Source organism: Salmo salar, chromosome 13, assembly GCF_965601325.2.
Source record: "Salmo salar chromosome 13, fSalSal1, whole genome shotgun sequence".
Classification (NCBI taxonomy): domain Eukaryota; kingdom Metazoa; phylum Chordata; class Actinopteri; order Salmoniformes; family Salmonidae; genus Salmo; species Salmo salar.
The window spans coordinates 14,803,229-14,822,500 of NC_138303.1; the positions used below are offsets into that span (position 1 = coordinate 14,803,229).

Consider the following 19,272-nt stretch of genomic DNA (forward strand, 5'->3'; position numbering starts at 1 on the left):
ATCACAGACATGATATGAAATTGAGTGATTTTGGAGGTTTAACAGTGGCCTGTGTGCCTGTCTTTTTGTGTGTTACGTATCCTGGCTGACAGCTGCTGCATATGAAGAGTAACAAGTTCCTGACTGTGAATAAGCGTCTGCCTGCCCTGCTGGAGAAGAATGCCATGCGGGTCACCCTGGACGGGACGGGGAATGAGGGCTCCTGGATGTTCATCCAACCCTTCTGGAAGCTAAGGGCCAACGGAGACAATGTAACTCAACTAACTCGTATTACAGTACAGACTCAAATGACATTAATACACACTAACCTAAATGTTAGCTTCATCAAGAAAAGTACCATAACCACTATCCAGAAGGATACTGCCAATTACAGCATTGGCTTGTTTTTTTTACTATGATGAGTACAGAGTACAGACATCGGTCTGAATAAAGAGTCATCCAAGGCACATAACCGTAACCAGTCTGGTCATGTGTTGTTCTACAGGTAGTAGTTGGAGACAAGGTGATCCTGAACCCAGTAAATTCAGGCCAGCCCTTACACGCCAGCAACAATGAGCTCTCCGACCACGCTGGATGCAAAGAGGTAATGGAGAGTTCTGTCGTCATAACCACATTGTCTGATTCATCCGTGGCAAACTCTCTGGAAGAGTGAGTCTTCTTCCTGTCACACACACCCACCCACCGAACACACACACCAACACATGCAAAACAGTTGTTACTGACGGTAATGATGAATAGCTGTAATGTTTAATCTCTTGTGAAACAGATCTATGCATTCTGAGATTTTAGCTCTGGGTTAAATGCTGTGTGTGTGTGTGTGTGTGTGTGTGTGTGTGTGTGTGTGTGTGTGTGTGTGTGTGTCCGTCCCTCTGCAGGTGAACTCTGTGAACTGCAACACTAGCTGGAAGATCAACCTGTTCATGATGTTCAGTGACCATAAGGATGAGGTCTTGAAAGGAGTAAGTCTCCTGTAACATCCTTGATGTATACTATCTATCAAACTTCTTTCGCTGTGATCGATTTCTTGGTCACTTTCACAGCCAAACACTGTCACCAATATTAGCATTAGAACCTCCAGCTGTAGATAAATGCATCACTCTGCTGGTGTGTCTGGTCAGGGGGGTGATAAATGCATCACTCTGCTGGTGTGTCTGGTCAGGGGGATGATAAATGCATCACTCTGCTGGTGTGTCTGGTCAGGGGGATGATAAATGCATCACTCTGCTGGTGTGTCTGGTCAGGGGGGTGATAAATGCATCACTCTGCTGGTGTGTCTGGTCAGGGGGGTGATAAATGCATCACTCTGCTGGTGTGTCTGGTCAGGGGGGTGATAAATGCATCACTCTGCTGGTGTGTCTGGTCAGGGGGATGATAAATGCATCACTCTGCTGGTGTGTCTGGTCAGGGGGATGATAAATGCATCACTCTGCTGGTGTGTCTGGTCAGGGGGGTGATAAATGCATCACTCTGCTGGTGTGTCTGGTCAGGGGGGTGATAAATGCATCACTCTGCTGGTGTGTCTGGTCAGGGGGGTGATAAATGCATCACTCTGCTGGTGTGTCTGGTCAGGGGGATGATAAATGCATCACTCTGCTGGTGTGTCTGGTCAGGGGGATGATAAATGCATCACTCTGCTGGTGTGTCTGGTCAGGGGGATGATAAATGCATCACTCTGCTGGTGTGTCTGGTCAGGGGGATGATAAATGCATCACTCTGCTGGTGTGTCTGGTCAGGGGGGTGATAAATGCATCACTCTGCTGGTGTGTCTGGTCAGGGGGGTGATAAATGCATCACTCTGCTGGTGTGTCTGGTCAGGGGGATGATAAATGCATCACTCTGCTGGTGTGTCTGGTCAGGGGGGTGATAAATGCATCACTCTGCTGGTGTGTCTGGTCAGGGGGATGATAAATGCATCACTCTGCTGGTGTGTCTGGTCAGGGGGATGATAAATGCATCACTCTGCTGGTGTGTCTGGTCAGGGGGATGATAAATGCATCACTCTGCTGGTGTGTCTGGTCAGGGGGATGATAAATGCATCACTCTGCTGGTGTGTCTGGTCAGGGGGATGATAAATGCATCACTCTGCTGGTGTGTCTGGTCAGGGGGATGATAAATGCATCACTCTGCTGGTGTGTCTGGTCAGGGGGATGATAAATGCATCACTCTGCTGGTGTGTCTGGTCAGGGGGATGTCGTGCGGTTGTTCCACGCGGAGCAGGAGAAGTTCCTGACCTGTGATGAGTACAAGGTCAAGCTACATGTGTTCCTCCGTACCACCCTGCGCCAGTCTGCTACCTCTGCCACCAGCTCTAATGCCCTGTGGGAAGTGGAGGTTGGTACACACACACACACACAATATGCTCTGTTGTACCGTAGCTAAATGGTTTAAGTAATGACGGGGGTTTGTTTTGATGGTGTGATTGTTTTTCCAAGGTGGTGCATCACGACCCGTGTCGAGGAGGGGCCGGACACTGGAACACTCTCTATCGTTTTAAACACCTTGCCACAGGGAGTTACCTGGCAGCTGAGGTAACACACCGCTGCACTACTGTGTATTGGACCACGTTGTGGTCATTATACAGGCTGAATTGATGTTGGGTCGTTTTACTTCATAGAGCACTATGTGTTGTTATCGTTGCTTTAGGAAAATCCGGGTTACAAAGGTGACGGCGTTGAAATCCAGACGTCGGTGATTGAAGATACGGTACGCGTACTATATTATTTGACTGTCTAGGGTTACTCATGCCGGTGTGATGCTGACAGTCAGTGTTACTGTGTTAAACCCTGACCCTTGACCCCTGCCCTCTGTAGCAGGACAGTAGAAGAAAACTGAAGATTCTGGGTGAGAGGATCAAGTACAAGCTGTCGGCTATGCCACATGGGAATGACATTGCCTCTTTGTTTGAGCTAGACCCCACAACTCTGCAGAAAACAGACTCCTTTGTGCCAAGGTAGTGTACTGCATCGACCTTGCACAGACTGTACCATACAGTAAAGGCTTTCACTATGTTTCACTGGCTCTCTATTGTAAACTTTCTTCCTCTCAGGAATTCGTATGTGCGCCTCAGACACCTATGCACGAACACGTGGATCCAGAGCACCAACGTGCCCATAGATATAGATGAGGAGAGACCTATTAGACTCATGGTAAGTATAGGCTGTTGTACGTGCACTGTCACTTGACACTGACTTCCTGTCAGAAACAGACAGTCTTTCTGTTCCATCTCCCTCTCTCAGCTGGGCACCTGTCCTACCAAAGAGGATAAGGAGGCCTTTGCCATCGTGTCAGTGCCAGTGATGGAGATCCGGGACCTGGACTTTGCCAACGATGCCAGTTTCATGTTGAGCACCGTAGTGGACAGGTTTAACGAGGGATTTATCAGTCCCAATGACAGAAGGTAAAGTGTCTGCTGAAAAGGCGTCCAAATATATCCATGAAATCAAACCATTTTTATGAAAGAAAGCTTTGGGTCTGTTTCCTCTCCGTTCTACTTGATTGAAGTCAGCATTTTAAGCGCTAGCACTGTAGCAGTCAATAGGGTTAGTTCCCTGGCCAGACCAGTAACAGCTGTGTGTGTTCTTTTCCTTGACACTGCAGGTTTGCCATAAAGCTGCTAGAGGACCTGGTGTTCTTTGTGGTGGACACGCCCAACAGCGGTCAGGTTGTGCTAGATGTGGTGATGACCAAGGTCAACCGAGAGAGACAGAAACTCATGAGGGAACAAAACATCCTCAAACAGGTCAGAAGAACCATTTTAAACAAGCCTAATGTAATGGCGCCTGCCTAAACATCAGATTGATGATTACATATGGGTTTATCTTTTCTTGTCATAATTATATCCATATTGTCACATGTTACCTTGAATATTTCTCTATTCTTTTGTCCCGCCCCAGATCTTTGGGATCCTGAAGGCCCCATTCAAGGATAAAGGGGCAGAGGGCCCATTGCTGCGATTGGAGGAGCTGTCAGACCAGAAGAATTCCCCCTACCAGTACATGTTTCGCCTCTGTTACCGGGTGCTGCGACATTCACAGCAGGACTACCGCAAGAACCAGGTACTGTACTCCACATTGACTGACATTCTGTAACAGGGTAGATTACTTTTCCTGGCCCAATATAAAATGATTGATCCCTGAGCCTCCTTTGCCCTGCGCTAAAGCTAAATGCTAAAGCTAAATGCTAAAGCTAAATGTAGAGCAACAGGCTACTTGGATGATACACAAAGTGGCTGACAGCAGAAAAAATCCCCACTCTTGCTCCCCCCCTCAGGAGCACATAGCCAAGCAGTTTGGGTTGATGCAGTCTCAGATTGGCTATGACATCCTGGCTGAGGACACCATCACTGCCCTGCTGCACAACAACCGCAAGCTGCTGGAGAAACACATCACTAAGAAGGAGGTGGAGACCTTCGTTAGCCTGGTCCGCAAGAACAGGGAACCCAGGTGAGGAGAGAGACCCCCCCCCCCCAAAAAAAAATAATATATTTCTGTTCATTCCAAACCTTTGTGGTGTAACTTAAACATTGGCCTGTTTCCCCTCAGGTTTCTGGACTACCTGTCAGATCTGTGTGTGTCCAACAACGTGGCCATTTCTGTAACTCAGGAGCTGATCTGTAAGTGTGTGCTGGATCCCAGGAACCAAGACATTCTCATCAAGACTGAGTAAGTGGTGCTCTTCTTTACTGTGTATATTCCTACACACACAAACATACAGTTCACATGCAATGGCCTCTCTCTCTCGTCTGTCTGTGTGTGTGTGTGTGTGTGTGTGTGTGTGTGTGAGGGGGTGTGTGTGGTTTTTTTCTTCTGGGTTGAGTGTTCATTATATAATGTGTTTTCCCATGCAGACGGCGCGTGCCCAAAGAGATGCCCCATGCCACTGAATACATGGGCATGGAAGAGTATGCTGACGATGATGAGGTGTGGCTGGTCTGGACTGACAAGACCAATGAGAAGCAAGAGAAGGGCATCAGACAGCTAGCCCAGGAGGCCAGACAGGGGAATGCTCATGACGAGAACGTGCTCAGATACTATAGGTAGATGGATTTATTTATTTTGTATTTTTTATTTTATTTAACCTTTATTTATCCTGAAGGAGACTACTTATCTAACATCAGTACCCTTAAGGGTGCAACTTTGGTTTTAGAAGTGTGGGGGTGGGGGGGGGGGGGGTGCCCTCACATTTTTGTGTGGCATCTAAAGCTTATTTCCTGCATTTCTACACAGTCTAATATGGCCCTTCAAGCTGTCTCTATTTAGAACAACAAAAAGTAAGCAAAAATGCCCACAGTCATCAAGCTGGGTAAGAGATCGTTATTAAATATGTTGAAGTGATTGCTAAGACTGAACTAGATCAATGATAATTCAATAATCAATATTGTGTTGCACCTTTAACCAATAGCCTAACAAATGAACAACTCTTACAAATAAAGTACAAAGACAACTTTTGGTTGTCTTTATTAAGACATCCTCTGCATCTGTCACGTGGGCTCCCTCTCCGGCCTCTAGGTCACCAGGCTGCTCGTTATAACGCACACCCGTCGCCATCGTTACGCGCATAATGACACTCACCTGGACTCCATCACCTCCTTGATTACCTGCCCTATATATGTCGCTCCCTTTGGTTTCTTCCTTCCCCAGGCGTCATTGTTTCTGTTCCTGGGTCATGTCTGTGTGTTTGTGTTACGCGTTTGTTTCTTTTATTTATTAAAACGCTCACTCCCTGAACTCGCTTCCCGATTCTCAGCGCACATCGTTACAATATCACATTTCAGCCAGAACGCCCAGCCAACCCGCTCAAAGGAAAGTTTGAGGAAACAAAAGTTTAATACAAACACTCATACACCTACACATCAACACACAGAAACAGTACATCCTGCATATAATTCATATCATAGGCCTAATAGTACTGTAGAACTCTTCTTGCACACTATAGCTGGGTCACCCTGTCCTGCCACTAGGGGTCAACAGCCCTGTAGCACCCCAACCCAACACACCCCACTCAGCTTAAGGATCTTAGTGAAACATTCATTATTGTTTTCAGATGTGTTAGGCCAAGGCCAGAGTGACAACCAGCAGTACGGCAGATCCCCAGGGCCAGGACTGAGCAGCCCAGCAGCTAGGGATTGCCTAAATAGGTATCTCCTCTGACATGGGCATGTTTTCGATACAGACTTATTTTGTCGTACAGTATTCTATATAAGGGTTTTAGTCCTTATGAAAGTTGCCCAGTATACCCTTAATCTTGTAATAAATCTAGTGATACATAACTTGACATTTCTTCCATCCATTGTGGGAGGAAAACCAACCTTCAATTAATGGCAATGCATTTCTTAGCTGCTATAAATTCTAGGTTACATAGTTTCTTCTGATAAGTCTACAGTATCAACATTCCAAGCAAAGAAAAACAGAGTGAAGGGAGAATCTGTAGACATGCTGAGATAAAAGAACATACTCTTTGCCAGAATTCAGCCAGCCTTCACAAGACCATAACATATGCAAATATGTCCCCTTTTGTGTTTTACACTTCCAGCAGAATGACATTTCTGAGTGCATGATATTCACTTACACTTGCATATAGTATGTTCTCTGGATGGTCTTAAACCGCAGTAATTTATGTCTGAGATGATATGAACATGACTAGGCATTCAAACACATCTGTATCCATTCATCATCATCAGTAGTGTCTCCCAGGTCTTCCTCACATTTTTGTTTTACATGTTTTGTCTCACTGCGAAAAGCCTCTCAACCCTTGATACAGTTTGGAAATCAACTTTAGAGGTTTGTCAGACTGCCTTAAAATAGTTTCAATAAACTGTATCTGCAAAAGTTCACCTCAGCGCCGTCACAGACTGGTCTTCCCTAACTGCCTGGCCCTGATGAGACCCCCTGTCACCATCTGATCCTGCTCAGATGAGGCATGACAAAGAATTACCTTGGTGTACATTTATACATTATATTATCCAAGAATAAAAATGGTTAAATAATTGAAATTACCATTATTCCCTGATCCCAGACTGTACCCATCAACTCGAGATGGAACTCTGTTTCCATTCGCTGATTGTTATAATATACAGCAGAATTCACCTGAGTTCCGTAGACTGGTCTTCCCTGGCTGTCTGACCCAGTAGGGACACCTGTCACCATCTGATCCTGCTAAAACATGATGAGCATAGTGTTGTGTACTGACTGTGCACCATGACAGTGAAGCCTGTAGAGCTGTCAGTGTGAAACGTAGTGAATTAATTAGGGAAACTGACAGATCAATAAAGTTACATTGCGATACTGACTAATAAAAACTCACATTGCGCTGAAAAAAACAAATAGAATATCGGTTTTCAATCGTTTGGCCTCTGGTTTCATTGTTTGATTCATGTCTAGTGTGATTGAGACAAAAATATTAGCTAAAGTTAGTGAGCTAGCTAGCGTTAGCCAACTTTTGGCTAGCTCTAGCTAATGGTACATCATCAAATTTACTTCTGTTGAAATAGGACAAAACAAAGGCTACAAAACATTTCCATACACACACAAGCTGTTAGATACTGCTACCTGACAGATAGAGGCTAGCTAGAGCTCAACTGGCTGTGGTAGCTACTAGCAAGCTAACTAGCTGCTAGTAGTTCATTCACTTCAGTCGAGAGGGAATGGAACATTAGTGAACGTAACATGTCAGTTACACTACTAGCTCAGCACTGGGAATAAATAATTTTTTCCCCTTGTCAAACAGCAGTTACCTTGCCAGCTAGATCAGTCAACTAAAGAGTAGCCAGTTTCTGCTCTGCTTGCATTTACAACTCATTGAAAGAGCGTAACAGACAGCAGCTGCCTCTGTTCATCTCTCCCATGCTGGTCCTATACACCAGCTTTCAGAAGCTTTGCCTATCTGACCTCTCTGAGGCATCCGCATGGTCCTAAAGCACACCGTTGCCATGTTTTGTATCACTGCATTGATAAAACTGGGGGGAGGACAAAAATACAATTTCATAATGCGGGGGGGTCATATCCCCCCTGTCCACAGTGAAAGTTGCATCCCTTCCATTATGTCTAGATATGGGAATGTACTGTTACTAAAGGTAATGTAAACAGGAAATTGTACTAATCTGAAGTATTTCAACCCAGTGACCAACTTTGATGAAGTCTTGTGTATGATTCATTCTCAAACCTTCCCCTTTGTCCCTGCAGGTACCAGCTGAAGCTGTATGCGCGGATATGTTTGGACCGCCAGTACCTGGCCATAGGTGAGATCTCTAAGCAGCTGGATGTGGAGCTCATCTTCCTGTGTATGATGGACGAGACGCTGCCCTTTGACCTCAGAGCCTCCTTCTGCAGACTCATGCTGCACACTCACGTCGACCGAGACCCTCAGGAGCTGGTGACCCCTGTCAAGTTTGCACGTCTGTGGACAGAGATCCCAACCTCCATCACAATTAAAGAGTAAGACTTCAAGCATTTTTCCCAGAACATTGCATTGTGCACATTGAGGTACAGGTTAACTAAGGCTGTGTGTTTCTATATTTCTTTATCTCTTCCCTTGCTTAGTTATGATTCCAACATGGATGACTTGCGGGACAATAAGAAGAACAAGTTTGCCAACACCATGGTGTTCATGGAGGAGTACCTCAACAACGTCCTCAATGACGACCTGCCTTTCGCTGACGAGGAGAAGAACAAACTCACCTATGAGGTGTCAATTCCCTCCTCATTCCTATTCCCATTTAACAATACTGTGAATACCTCAAAAACACCTATATTTGGGAATGGGACAAGAACTCTCTGGCTCTCTACCACTTTAGAATGATAACTGCTAGAATGTTCTGTCCCCTCAGGTGGTGAGCCTGGCCAGACACCTCATCTACTTCGGCTTCTACAGTTTCTTTGAGCTACTGAGGTTGACACGCACTCTTCTGGGAATCATTGACTGTATTCCCAACCCTTCACTTCACCCAGTGCTCCAGGATGATGGCAGTGGTAAGAGGATAAGAAACACCTCTTCTCTGCATTCAACAGTATTAGGGGAGAATTACCACACATTTTATGAAAAACAAATCGGTACAACTGCCGTTCATATTCAGGTTTCCTCAATGCTTTTCACCATCTCCGTTATAATGGAGTGGTTTCCTCAATGCTTTTCACCATCTCCGTTATAATGGAGTAGTTTCCTCAATGCTTTTCACCATCTCCGTTATAATGGAGTAGTTTCCTCAATGCTTTTCACCATCTCCGTTATAATGGAGTAGTTTCCTCAATGCTTTTCACCATCGCTGTTATAATGGAGTAGTTTCCTCAATGCTTTTCACCATCTCCGTTATAATGGAGTAGTTTCCTCAATGCTTTTCACCATCTCCGTTATAATGGAGGTTTCCTCAATGCTTTTCACCATCTCCGTAATAATGGAGGTTTCCTCAATGCTTTTCACCATCTCCGTTATAATGGAGTAGTTTCAGGCTTCTTTACATCTCCCATTCTGTGTTTTAGGAAAGAACATGAAGCGTTCCATCCATGGCGTGGGTCAGATGATGTCCACCATGGTACTGAACAGCAAACAGTCCATGTTTGGAGGTCCAGGGAGGACTGTTTCCATTATAGAAGGACCGAACCGCAGCAAGGACAGCATCGGCAAACAGGACATCACCGTCATGGACACCAAGTTGAAAATACTGGAAATCCTGCAGGTTTGATAAACCGACTGGAAGCTACGACATCTTCTCATAGGGTTGTGTTTATGCTTGTAATGGAAAACAAGTCATAGCCCTTCATGTATCCCTTTTAATGCTAAGCGCTGTTCTTTCTTTCTCTTGTTGATGTTCAGTTTATCCTGAATGTCCGCCTGGACTACCGGCTCTCCTTCCTGCTGTCTGTCTTCAAGAAGGAGTTTGTTGACGTTTATCCCATGGCAGATGCCGATGCTACAACATCAATGGAGCAAGCAGGTAGTGCAGTGGCTATTTTAAGGGACCCATTGCTCTCTACTAACCAGGCCTTATACATTATTCCTCTTTGAACAGCTTCTCTCCACCTCAATAAATCACATTCTTAACTCTGTCTTTCAACAGCCACCATCAACCTGCAGCACATAGGAGATCAGGCAGAGGCCATGTTTGGTGTGGGGTAGGTTCACTACTGAAGTCCTTCTCCAGAACATGTCTTGTTGTTATAATAATATAAGTCATTTAGCAGATGCTTTTATTCAAAGCGACTTACGTTCATGCGTGCATACATTTTACATATGGACAGTCTCGGGAATTGAAACCACAATCCTGGCATTGCAAGAGCCATGCTCTACCAACTGAGACACAGAGGAACAGCATACTAACCCGTGACTGTGTCCTCCTGTCAGGAAGGGGAACAGCATACTAACCCGTGACTGTGTCCTCCTGTCAGGAAGGGGAACAGCATACTAACCCGTGACTGTGTCCTCCTGTCAGGAAGGGGAACAGCATACTAACCCGTGACTGTGTCCTCCTGTCAGGAAGGGGAACAGCATACTAACCCGTGACTGTGTCCTCCTGTCAGGAAGGGGAACAGCATACTAACCCGTGACTGTGTCCTCCTGTCAGGAAGGGGAACAGCATACTAACCCGTGACCTGTGTCCTCCTGTCAGGAAGGGGAACAGCATACTAACCCGTGACTGTGTCCTCCTGTCAGGAAGAGGAACAGCATACTAACCCGTGACTGTGTCCTCCTGTCAGGAAGGGGAACAGCATACTAACCCGTGACTGTGTCTTCCTGTCAGGAAGGGGAACAGCATACTAACCTGTACCTGTGTCCTCCTGTCAGGAAGGGGAACAGCATACTAACCCGTGACTGTGTCCTCCTGTCAGGAAGGGGAACAGCATACTAACCCGTGACTGTGTCCTCCTGTCAGGAAGGGGAACAGCATACTAACCCGTGACTGTGTCCTCCTGTCAGGAAGAGGAACAGCATACTAACCCGTGACTGTGTCCTCCTGTCAGGAAGGGGAACAGCATGCTAACCTGTACCTGTGTCCTCCTGTCAGGAAGAGGAACAGCATACTAACCCGTGACTGTGTCCTCCTGTCAGGAAGGGGAACAGCATACTAACCCGTGACTGTGTCCTCCTGTCAGGAAGAGGAACAGCATACTAACCCGTGACTGTGTCCTCCTGTCAGGAAGGGGAACAGCATACTAACCCGTGACTGTGTCCTCCTGTCAGGAAGGGGAACAGCATACTAACCCGTGACTGTGTCCTCCTGTCAGGAAGGGGAACAGCATACTAACCCGTGACTGTGTCCTCCTGTCAGGAAGGGGAACAGCATACTAACCCGTGACTGTGTCCTCCTGTCAGGAAGGGGAACAGCATACTAACCCGTGACTGTGTCCTCCTGTCAGGAAGGGGAACAGCATGCTAACCTGTTCCTTTGTCCTCCTGTCAGGAAGGGGAACAGCATACTAACCCGTGACTGTGTCCTCCTGTCAGGAAAGGGAACAGCATACTAACCCGTGACTGTGTCCTCCTGTCAGGAAGGGGAACAGCATGCTAACCTGTACCTGTGTCCTCCTGTCAGGAAGGGGAACAGCATACTAACCCGTGACTGTGTCCTCCTGTCAGGAAGGGGAACAGCATGCTAACCTGTACCTGTGTCCTCCTGTCAGGAAGGGGAACAGCATGCTAACCCGTGACCTGTGTCCTCCTGTCAGGAAGGGGAACAGCATGCTAACCTGTACCTGTGTCCTCCTGTCAGGAAAGGGAACAGCATACTAGAGGTGGATGATGAGGGAGGTCGAATGTTCTTGAGGGTGTTGATCCACCTCACCATGCATGATTACCCTGCACTGGTGTCTGGGGCCCTCCAGCTGCTCTTCAAGCACTTCAGCCAGAGACAGGAGGTCCTGCACACCTTTAAACAGGTAAGGAGATCAATTCAAAATGATGAAATGACTGAAGGCAAACAAATAATAAACAAACAATAATGACCTGCACTCCAATATAAACTCGGTACAGTATCTGCAAGTACTCTATTGCCATCTCGTTCTTATACAGCATCTATATATTCTAAGCTATCTTTGTTTCCTGGTCTCTCTGAAATTCTCTCCATGTTGTCCTCAGGTCCAGTTGCTAATCTCGGGGCAGGATGTTGATAACTACAAGCTGATAAAGAGTGATCTTGACCTTCTCCGCACCATGGTGGAGAAGTCTGAGCTCTGGGTGGACAAGAAGAGCGGCTCTGGAGGAGGGGAGGGGAACAAAAATGAAAATGTAGAGGTGAGGGCTTTAGATTGAAGAGACTCTATTATTACCAGTGTAGGAACTAACACCATGCTAACAGCACTTAGTGTAGGACCTAACACCGCGCTAACAGCACTTAGTGTAGGAACTAACACCGCGCTAACAGCACTTAGTGTAGGACCTAACACCGCGCTAACAGCACTTAGTGTAGGACCTAACACCGCGCTAACAGCACTTAGTGTAGGAACTAACACCGTGCTAACAGCACTTAGTGTAGGACCTAACACCGTGCTAACAGCACTTAGTGTAGGACCTAACACCGTGCTAACAGCACTTAGTGTAGGGACTAACACCGTGCTAACAGCACTTAGTGTAGGACCTAACACCGTGCTAACAGCACTTAGTGTAGGGACCTAACACCGTGCTAACAGCACTTAGTGTAGGACCTAACACCGCGCTAACAGCGCTTAGTGTAGGGACCTAACACCGTGCCAACAGCACTTAGCGCGGTGTTAGGTCCTATACTAACGTGCTGTCAGCACTGAGTGTTAGTCCCTACACTAACGTGCTGTCAGCGCGGTAGTATAGGTCCTATCACCGCGCTAACAGCACTTAGTGTAGGGACTAACACCGTGCTAACAGCACTTAGTGTAGGACCTAACACCGCGCTAACAGCACTTAGTGTAGGAACTAACACCGCGCTAACAGCGCTTAGTGTAGGAACTAACACCGTGCTAACAGCGCTTAGTGTAGGAACTAACACCGTGCTAACAGCGCTTAGTGTAGGAACTAACACCGCGCTAACAGCGCTTAGTGTAGGAACTCACCGTGCTAACAGCACTTAGTGTAGGAACTAACAGCACTTAGTGTAGGAACTAACACCGTGCTAACAGCACTTAGTGTAGGAACTAACAGCACTTAGTGTAGGAACTAACACCGCGCTAACAGCACTTAGTATCGGAACTAACACCGCGCTAACAGCGCTTAGTATAGGAACTAACACCGTGCTAACAGCGCTTAGTATAGGAACTAACACCGTGCTAACAGCGCTTAGTGTAGGAACTAACACCGCGCTAACAGCGCTTAGTGTAGGAACTAACACCGCGCTAACAGCACTTAGTGTAGGAACTAACACCGTGCTAACAGCACTTAGTGTAGGACCTAACACCGTGCTAACAGCACTTAGTGTAGGAACTAACACCGCGCTAACAGCACTTAGTGTAGGAACTAACACCGCGCTAACAGCACTTAGTGTAGGAACTAACACCGCGCTAACAGCACTTAGTGTAGGAACTAACACCGCGCTAACAGCACTTAGTGTAGGAACTAACACCGCGCTAACAGCACTTAGTGTAGGAACTAACACCGCGCTAACAGCACTTAGTGTAGGAACTAACACCGCGCTAACAGCACTTAGTGTAGGACCTAACACCGCGTTAACAGCACTTAGTGTAGGAACTAACACCATGCTAACAGCACTTCTGGTTTCCTTTTAGAATGACTTAGAGGATGTGACCCTGAAGAAAGAGCAGTCGGATAAGAGCAATGAGAACTACCAGAAAGTCAGAGAGGTGTGTATCTTTTCCATTGGAACTGTCACATTTTCCTTCACCCAGGTTAGCATGTCCCATAGTCCCCGTGGAGTAGTGTTGTGCTGTATTTCTGAAGACATTCTGTTTCCTCCAGATCATGGAGCGTCTGAATAAGATGTGCAGCACGGGGGTGTGGAAGAAGCAGCAGAGACTCCTGAAGAACATGGGAGCCCACAAAGTGATGCTGGACCTGCTGCAGGTGTCATACGATCAGGTGAGGGCTGTACGTGAACGGTGCTTTACCCCCACACTGACAACCAAACACATAGTCCAATACTAACATATCTACTAAAACATCCCGGTGTTGTAATTTAAAGCCACCCTAAATAACATTACTTCTGTCTCTCTCTCTCACACACTTTCCTGGGTTTCAGCATGACACCAAGATGCAAGGGATCATCAGGTGCACTCACCTGTTCCTGCAGAAGTTCTGCATGGGGAACCTGGAGAACCAGGTGCTGCTTCATAAGAACCTCAGCCTCTTCCTGAACCCAGGAGTAAGTGAATTCACACACCATGTTGTTTTCTACTTCAATCCATCGTATTCTCATCAGACGTAATAATGAACCATCTCTCCCCCTTTCCCTCTCTCCCTTTTTCTCCCTTCCCCTCGCTCTCCCTTTCTCTCTCTCTCTCTCTCTCTCTCTCCCTTGCTCATTTCTCTCTCTCTCTGTCCCTTCCCCTCTCTCTCTTTCTCTCTGTTCCTTCCCCTCTTTCTCTCTGTCCCTTCCCCTCTCTCTCTTTCTCTCTGTTCCTTACTTCCTTCCTTCCTTCCTTCCTCACCCTTCCCCTCTCTCACTTTCTCGCTCGCTCTCTCCCCCTTTCTCCTTCCCCTCGCTCTCCCTTCCCTTCTCTCTCTCTCTCTCTCTTCTCTCTCTCTCTCTTTTCCCATCTCTCCCTCTCTCTCCCTTCTCTTGCTCTCTCTCTCTCCCTTCCCCCTCTCTCCCTTGCCCATTTCTCTTTCTCTCTGTCCCTTCCCCTCTCTCTCTTTCTCTCTGTTCCTTCCCCTCTCTCTCCTTCCTTCCTTCCTTCCTTCCTTCCTTCCTTCCTTCCTTCCTTCCTTCCTTCCTTCCTTCCTTCCTTCCTTCCTTCCTTCCTTCCTTCCTTCCTTCCTTCCTTCCTTCCTTCCTTCCTTCCTTCCTTCCTTCCTTCCTCTCTCTCCCTTCCCCCCTCTCACTTTCTCGCTCGCTCTTTCTCCCTTGCTCTCTCTCCCTCCCCCCCCCCCCCTCTCTCTCTCTCTCTCTCTCTCCCTTCCCCCCGTCTCTCTCCCTTCCCCCGTCTCTCTCTTTCTCTCTCCCCCTTCCCTCTCTCTCCCCCTTCCCTCTCTCTCCCTCCCTCCCTCCAGCTCATGGAGGCTGAGACGGTTCAGCACATCTTCAGTAATAACTACCAACTGTGTACAGAGATCAGTGAGAACGTGCTGCAGCACTTCGTCCACTGCCTGGCCACTCACGGACGCCACGTCCAGTACCTCAACTTCCTGCACACCATCATCAAGGCCGAGGGGAAGTATGTGAAGAAGTGTCAGGACATGATCATGACTGAGGTAAGGGACCTTCCCCCACAACCCATTTGTTAACCCTGACTTTTTAATTGGTATGGAATCAACCTCTAAAAGTTGTAAATAATGCTGAAGTTTTGTCCATGTTTATCTTGTCTAGTCTGTTTTACAATCGAAAGTTTGTGTGAAACGCTGCTAAAATAACAGATAAACCACATCCAGCCACAGTAATCACATCGGTAAGGATGTAATTATTAGTCTCCCCTCTAGCTAACCAACGCCGGTGAGGATGTGGTGGTGTTTTATAATGACAAGGCGTCATTTTCCACCATGCTGGAGCTGATGGCAGAGTCCAGGGAGGGGGTTCAGGAGCACAGCCCCCTGCGCTACCACATCTCTCTAGTGGAGCTGCTATCTGCCTGCGCTGAAGGCAAGAACGTATACACAGAGATCAAATGTACCTCGCTGCTGCCCCTAGAGGACGTGGTGAGAGTGGTCACACACGAGGACTGTATCACAGAGGTATGTCTCAAATGGAACAGGCATATAATTAGTTAGTTAGTACCCTACATTATCCTCATTTAGAAAAAACCATAGCAGCATGCAATGATCTGCGGACATACACCTGCAAAGGTAATGTTAACATTATCATTACAAAATGTAAAGACGGGTGACCCAGGTGTGTGCGTGTGTGTGTTCCTCAGGTGAAGGTTGCCTATGTGAACTTTGTGAACCACTGCTACGTAGACACAGAGGTAGAGATGAAGGAGATCTACACCAGCAACCATATCTGGAAACTGTTTGAGGATTTCGTCGTGGACATGGCCAGGGTAAGTCTCACTCCCCAATCAATGGGACCACTCTCACCCACAAGTCTCACCCACAAGTCTCATCCTCTCTGTGTTTTGCGCAATCACGTGACACAGCAAGATTTGATCCAGTATTTTACGCCTTTTCCAGAAATGAGAATTACATCAAACATGAAAGCGATTGTCTGAGGATGGTGCTGGACCATCTGACATAAAAAGATAAGGGGACAAGTTTGATGAAAAAGCTTTAAATAAAGATTCAAATCCAGGCATGTCACATGATTGCGTGAAACAGAGGGCTTTAACAGGGTCATACTGCCTGACCTGACCCCTGGGTCTTTGGGTAATCATCTAGAGTTCTTATCCTTTCTAATCTCTCTAGGTGTGTAACAAGAGAGAGAAGCGTCTGACTGACCCTATCCTGGAGAAATACATCATCAACGTGGTGTTTGACACCATCAATGCCTTCTTCAGCTCCCCCTTCTCTGAAAACAGCACATCTCTACAGGTCAGCTCACTGCTGCGGCCTACTCAGAGGCTTTACTGTAGAGCCTGTGTATTGTCTTTGTATTGTCTTACAGTATTTGTGCAGTCATGATGTGTAATGAATTCTCATCGTGTGATTCTGATATCCTCTGTGCCTTTAACCAGACCCACCACACCACGGTGACACAGCTGCTCCAGTCTAGCATGCGTCTGCTGGACTGTCCCTGGCTGCAGCAGCAACACAGAGGCCTGGTGGAGACCTGCATCCGTACCCTGGCTATGACAGGTGAGACGGACCTACTGCAGGGCCCAGAGGTGGGCTACAGTCAGGGGCATACAGGGCCCAGAGGTGGGCTACAGTCAGGGGCATACAGGGCCCAGAGGTGGGCTACAGTCAGGGGCATACAGGGCCTAGACACACAAGGTCAAATTAAGTCGGGGGCGGCAGGTAGCCTAGTGGTTAGAGCGTTGGACTAGTAACCGAAAGGTTGCAAGATCGAATCCCTGAGCTGACAAGGTAAAAGTCTGTCATTCTGCCCCTGAACAAGGCAGTTAACCCACTGTTCCTAGGCCGTCATTGTAAATAAGAATTTGTTCTTAACTGACTTGGCCTAGTTAAATAAAGGTTTGTAAATATAACTTAAGATTGTTCTACATTGTTTGAGTGCGAGTACCTTTTGAACTCAATGATGACTTTCTCCAATCTTATGTGTGCAGCGAAGAACCTCTCCATCTCCCTGCCCCTGGACCTGGAGTCTCAGATCACCACCATGCTGAGCAGCAGTTCCTTCAACTCTCTGTCCCGCTCCAACCCCAACTACAAGAGCTCCACCCGCTCCAGCCGCCCCTCCGCCCCCAACAACCCCTGGGACTACAAGAACGTCATTGAGAAGCTGCAGGTTGGACCCATAACCTACCCTGCTCCCATTCCCCTCCTGTATCCATCACTTCATTCAACCATAGCCACAACAGAAAGAGCAATGGGAAAATTCCTTGGCCTCCGTCTCTCTGTTTGTTCACTGTTCTTGAGGGTTTGGTGTTTGACCCAGCGGGGTTATAACCCTGTCCCTTCTCTCTGGTTGAGGGTTTGGTGTTTGACCCAGCGGGGTTATAACCCTGTCCCGTCTCTCTGGTTGAGGGTTTGGTGTTTGACCCAGCGGGGTTATAACCCTGTCCCTTCTCTCTGGTTGAGGGTTTGGTGTTTGACCCAGCGGGGTTATAACCCTGTCCCTTCTCTCTGGTTGAGGGTTTGGTGTTTGACCCAGCGGGGTTATAACCCTGTCCCTTCTCTCTGGTTGAGGGTTTGGTGTTTGACCCAGCGGGGTTATAACCCTGTCCCTTCTCTCTGGTTGAGGGTTTGGTGTTTGACCCAGCGGGGTTATAACCCTGTCCCGTCTCTCTGGTTGAGGGTTTGGTGTTTGACCCAGCGGGGTTATAACCCTGTCCCTTCTCTCTGGTTGAGGGTTTGGTGTTTGACCCAGCGGGGTTATAACCCTGTCCCGTCTCTCTGGTTGAGGGTTTGGTGTTTGACCCAGCGGGGTTATAACCCTGTCCCTTCTCTGTGGTTGAGGGTTTGGTGTTTGACCCAGCGGGGTTATAACCCTGTCCCTTCTCTGTGGTTGAGGGTTTGGTGTTTGACCCAGCGGGGTTATAACCCTGTCCCTTCTCTCTGGTTGAGGGTTTGGTGTTTGACCCAGCGGGGTTATAACCCTGTCCAATCTCTCTGTGTGCCTGTGATGTAAACATTGTTCCTCTACACTGATGTTATCTCTATCTTATATCGTATTGTGTGTTGTGATGTTTTAATGCCATTTTTTTAAATAAAGCTAGATTTGATTCATGTTCAGGACATCATCGGGACTCTAGAGCAGCGTCTGAAGCCGCTGTTGAACGCTGAGCTGTCTGTCCTGGTGGACGTCCTGCAGCAGCCTGAACTCCTCTTCCTGGAGGGAACGGATACACGGCAAAGCTGCGAATCAGGAGGCTTCATCTCAAAGTAAGCCAAGGGACTGACCTTCTGAGGGGGGTGTATTTATTTACCAACGCAGTGGAATTTACAGATACAAATCTTTCCAAATGCTAAGTTAAAGAGCATTCCAGTGAATCGTTTTAGTTCAGTAGAGTGGAGCAAGTCTTGGTTAAGGGTTGGCGGAGGCCTAACACTGTCACTGTACCTGTGGCCCAGACTGATTCAGCACACTAAAGCCCTGATGAACTCTGACGAGAAGCTCTGTATCAAGGTTCTGAGGATTCTGCAGGAGATGCTCATACCTACACTGGACTTTGACGAGAAGGTAAAGGCTTAATGACCAGTCAGTGTAGGTCTGGTAGATTAACCAATAGAATATCTGAGTGCATTTAATAAAGGTTTTATGAAGGTGTGTATTGAGGTACTATTTGGGTAAGAAACGAACCATGTTTTTGTGTGACTGAATGTCTCATCAATAAGGGGATTGCACTGAGGAAGGTGCTGCTACAGAACTACCTGTTCACCAACAAGAAGAACAACAAGGCAGAGCTGGTTGAACTGGGAGCAACAGGTTTGTTTATATTAGGCTTAGAACAAGATTATTACTGTTCCTATTTACAGTGTGTTAATGTCTATGTCTATACTGACTGTGTTCCTATTTATAGTGTGTTAATGTCTATGTCTATACTGATTGTGTTCCTATTTACAGTGTGTTAATGTCTATGTCTA

The 19,272-nt window shown here is 47.1% G+C and overlaps 1 protein-coding gene across 6 annotated transcripts in view; it reads left to right on the forward strand.

Annotated features, from left to right (window-relative positions):
• The window catches only part of LOC106566485 (inositol 1,4,5-trisphosphate-gated calcium channel ITPR3), a 53,453-nt gene that overhangs the window by 21,126 nt on the left and 13,055 nt on the right, over positions 1-19,272 (forward strand). For 3 of the 6 annotated variants that reach the window (XM_045692949.2, XM_045692945.2, XM_045692946.2), the window contains exons 5-38: positions 93-251; positions 485-583; positions 876-959; positions 2,185-2,331; positions 2,433-2,528; positions 2,644-2,703; positions 2,811-2,950; positions 3,047-3,146; positions 3,237-3,397; positions 3,598-3,739; positions 3,894-4,055; positions 4,270-4,442; positions 4,542-4,661; positions 4,847-5,035; positions 8,181-8,432; positions 8,538-8,682; positions 8,825-8,966; positions 9,474-9,670; positions 9,808-9,928; positions 10,052-10,106; positions 11,702-11,867; positions 12,067-12,222; positions 13,683-13,757; positions 13,873-14,001; positions 14,153-14,275; positions 15,124-15,324; positions 15,550-15,801; positions 15,984-16,109; positions 16,471-16,596; positions 16,740-16,860; positions 17,292-17,473; positions 18,422-18,570; positions 18,760-18,868; positions 19,024-19,114. In XM_045692949.2, the coding sequence (XP_045548905.1) occupies positions 93-251; positions 485-583; positions 876-959; positions 2,185-2,331; positions 2,433-2,528; positions 2,644-2,703; positions 2,811-2,950; positions 3,047-3,146; positions 3,237-3,397; positions 3,598-3,739; positions 3,894-4,055; positions 4,270-4,442; positions 4,542-4,661; positions 4,847-5,035; positions 8,181-8,432; positions 8,538-8,682; positions 8,825-8,966; positions 9,474-9,670; positions 9,808-9,928; positions 10,052-10,106; positions 11,702-11,867; positions 12,067-12,222; positions 13,683-13,757; positions 13,873-14,001; positions 14,153-14,275; positions 15,124-15,324; positions 15,550-15,801; positions 15,984-16,109; positions 16,471-16,596; positions 16,740-16,860; positions 17,292-17,473; positions 18,422-18,570; positions 18,760-18,868; positions 19,024-19,114 (4,750 nt within the window). The remainder of the gene's footprint in view (positions 1-92; positions 252-484; positions 584-875; positions 960-2,184; positions 2,332-2,432; positions 2,529-2,643; positions 2,704-2,810; positions 2,951-3,046; positions 3,147-3,236; positions 3,398-3,597; positions 3,740-3,893; positions 4,056-4,269; positions 4,443-4,541; positions 4,662-4,846; positions 5,036-8,180; positions 8,433-8,537; positions 8,683-8,824; positions 8,967-9,473; positions 9,671-9,807; positions 9,929-10,051; positions 10,107-11,701; positions 11,868-12,066; positions 12,223-13,682; positions 13,758-13,872; positions 14,002-14,152; positions 14,276-15,123; positions 15,325-15,549; positions 15,802-15,983; positions 16,110-16,470; positions 16,597-16,739; positions 16,861-17,291; positions 17,474-18,421; positions 18,571-18,759; positions 18,869-19,023; positions 19,115-19,272) is intronic. The other 3 variants (XM_045692948.2, XM_045692950.2, XM_045692947.2) reach the window with 2 other exon arrangements.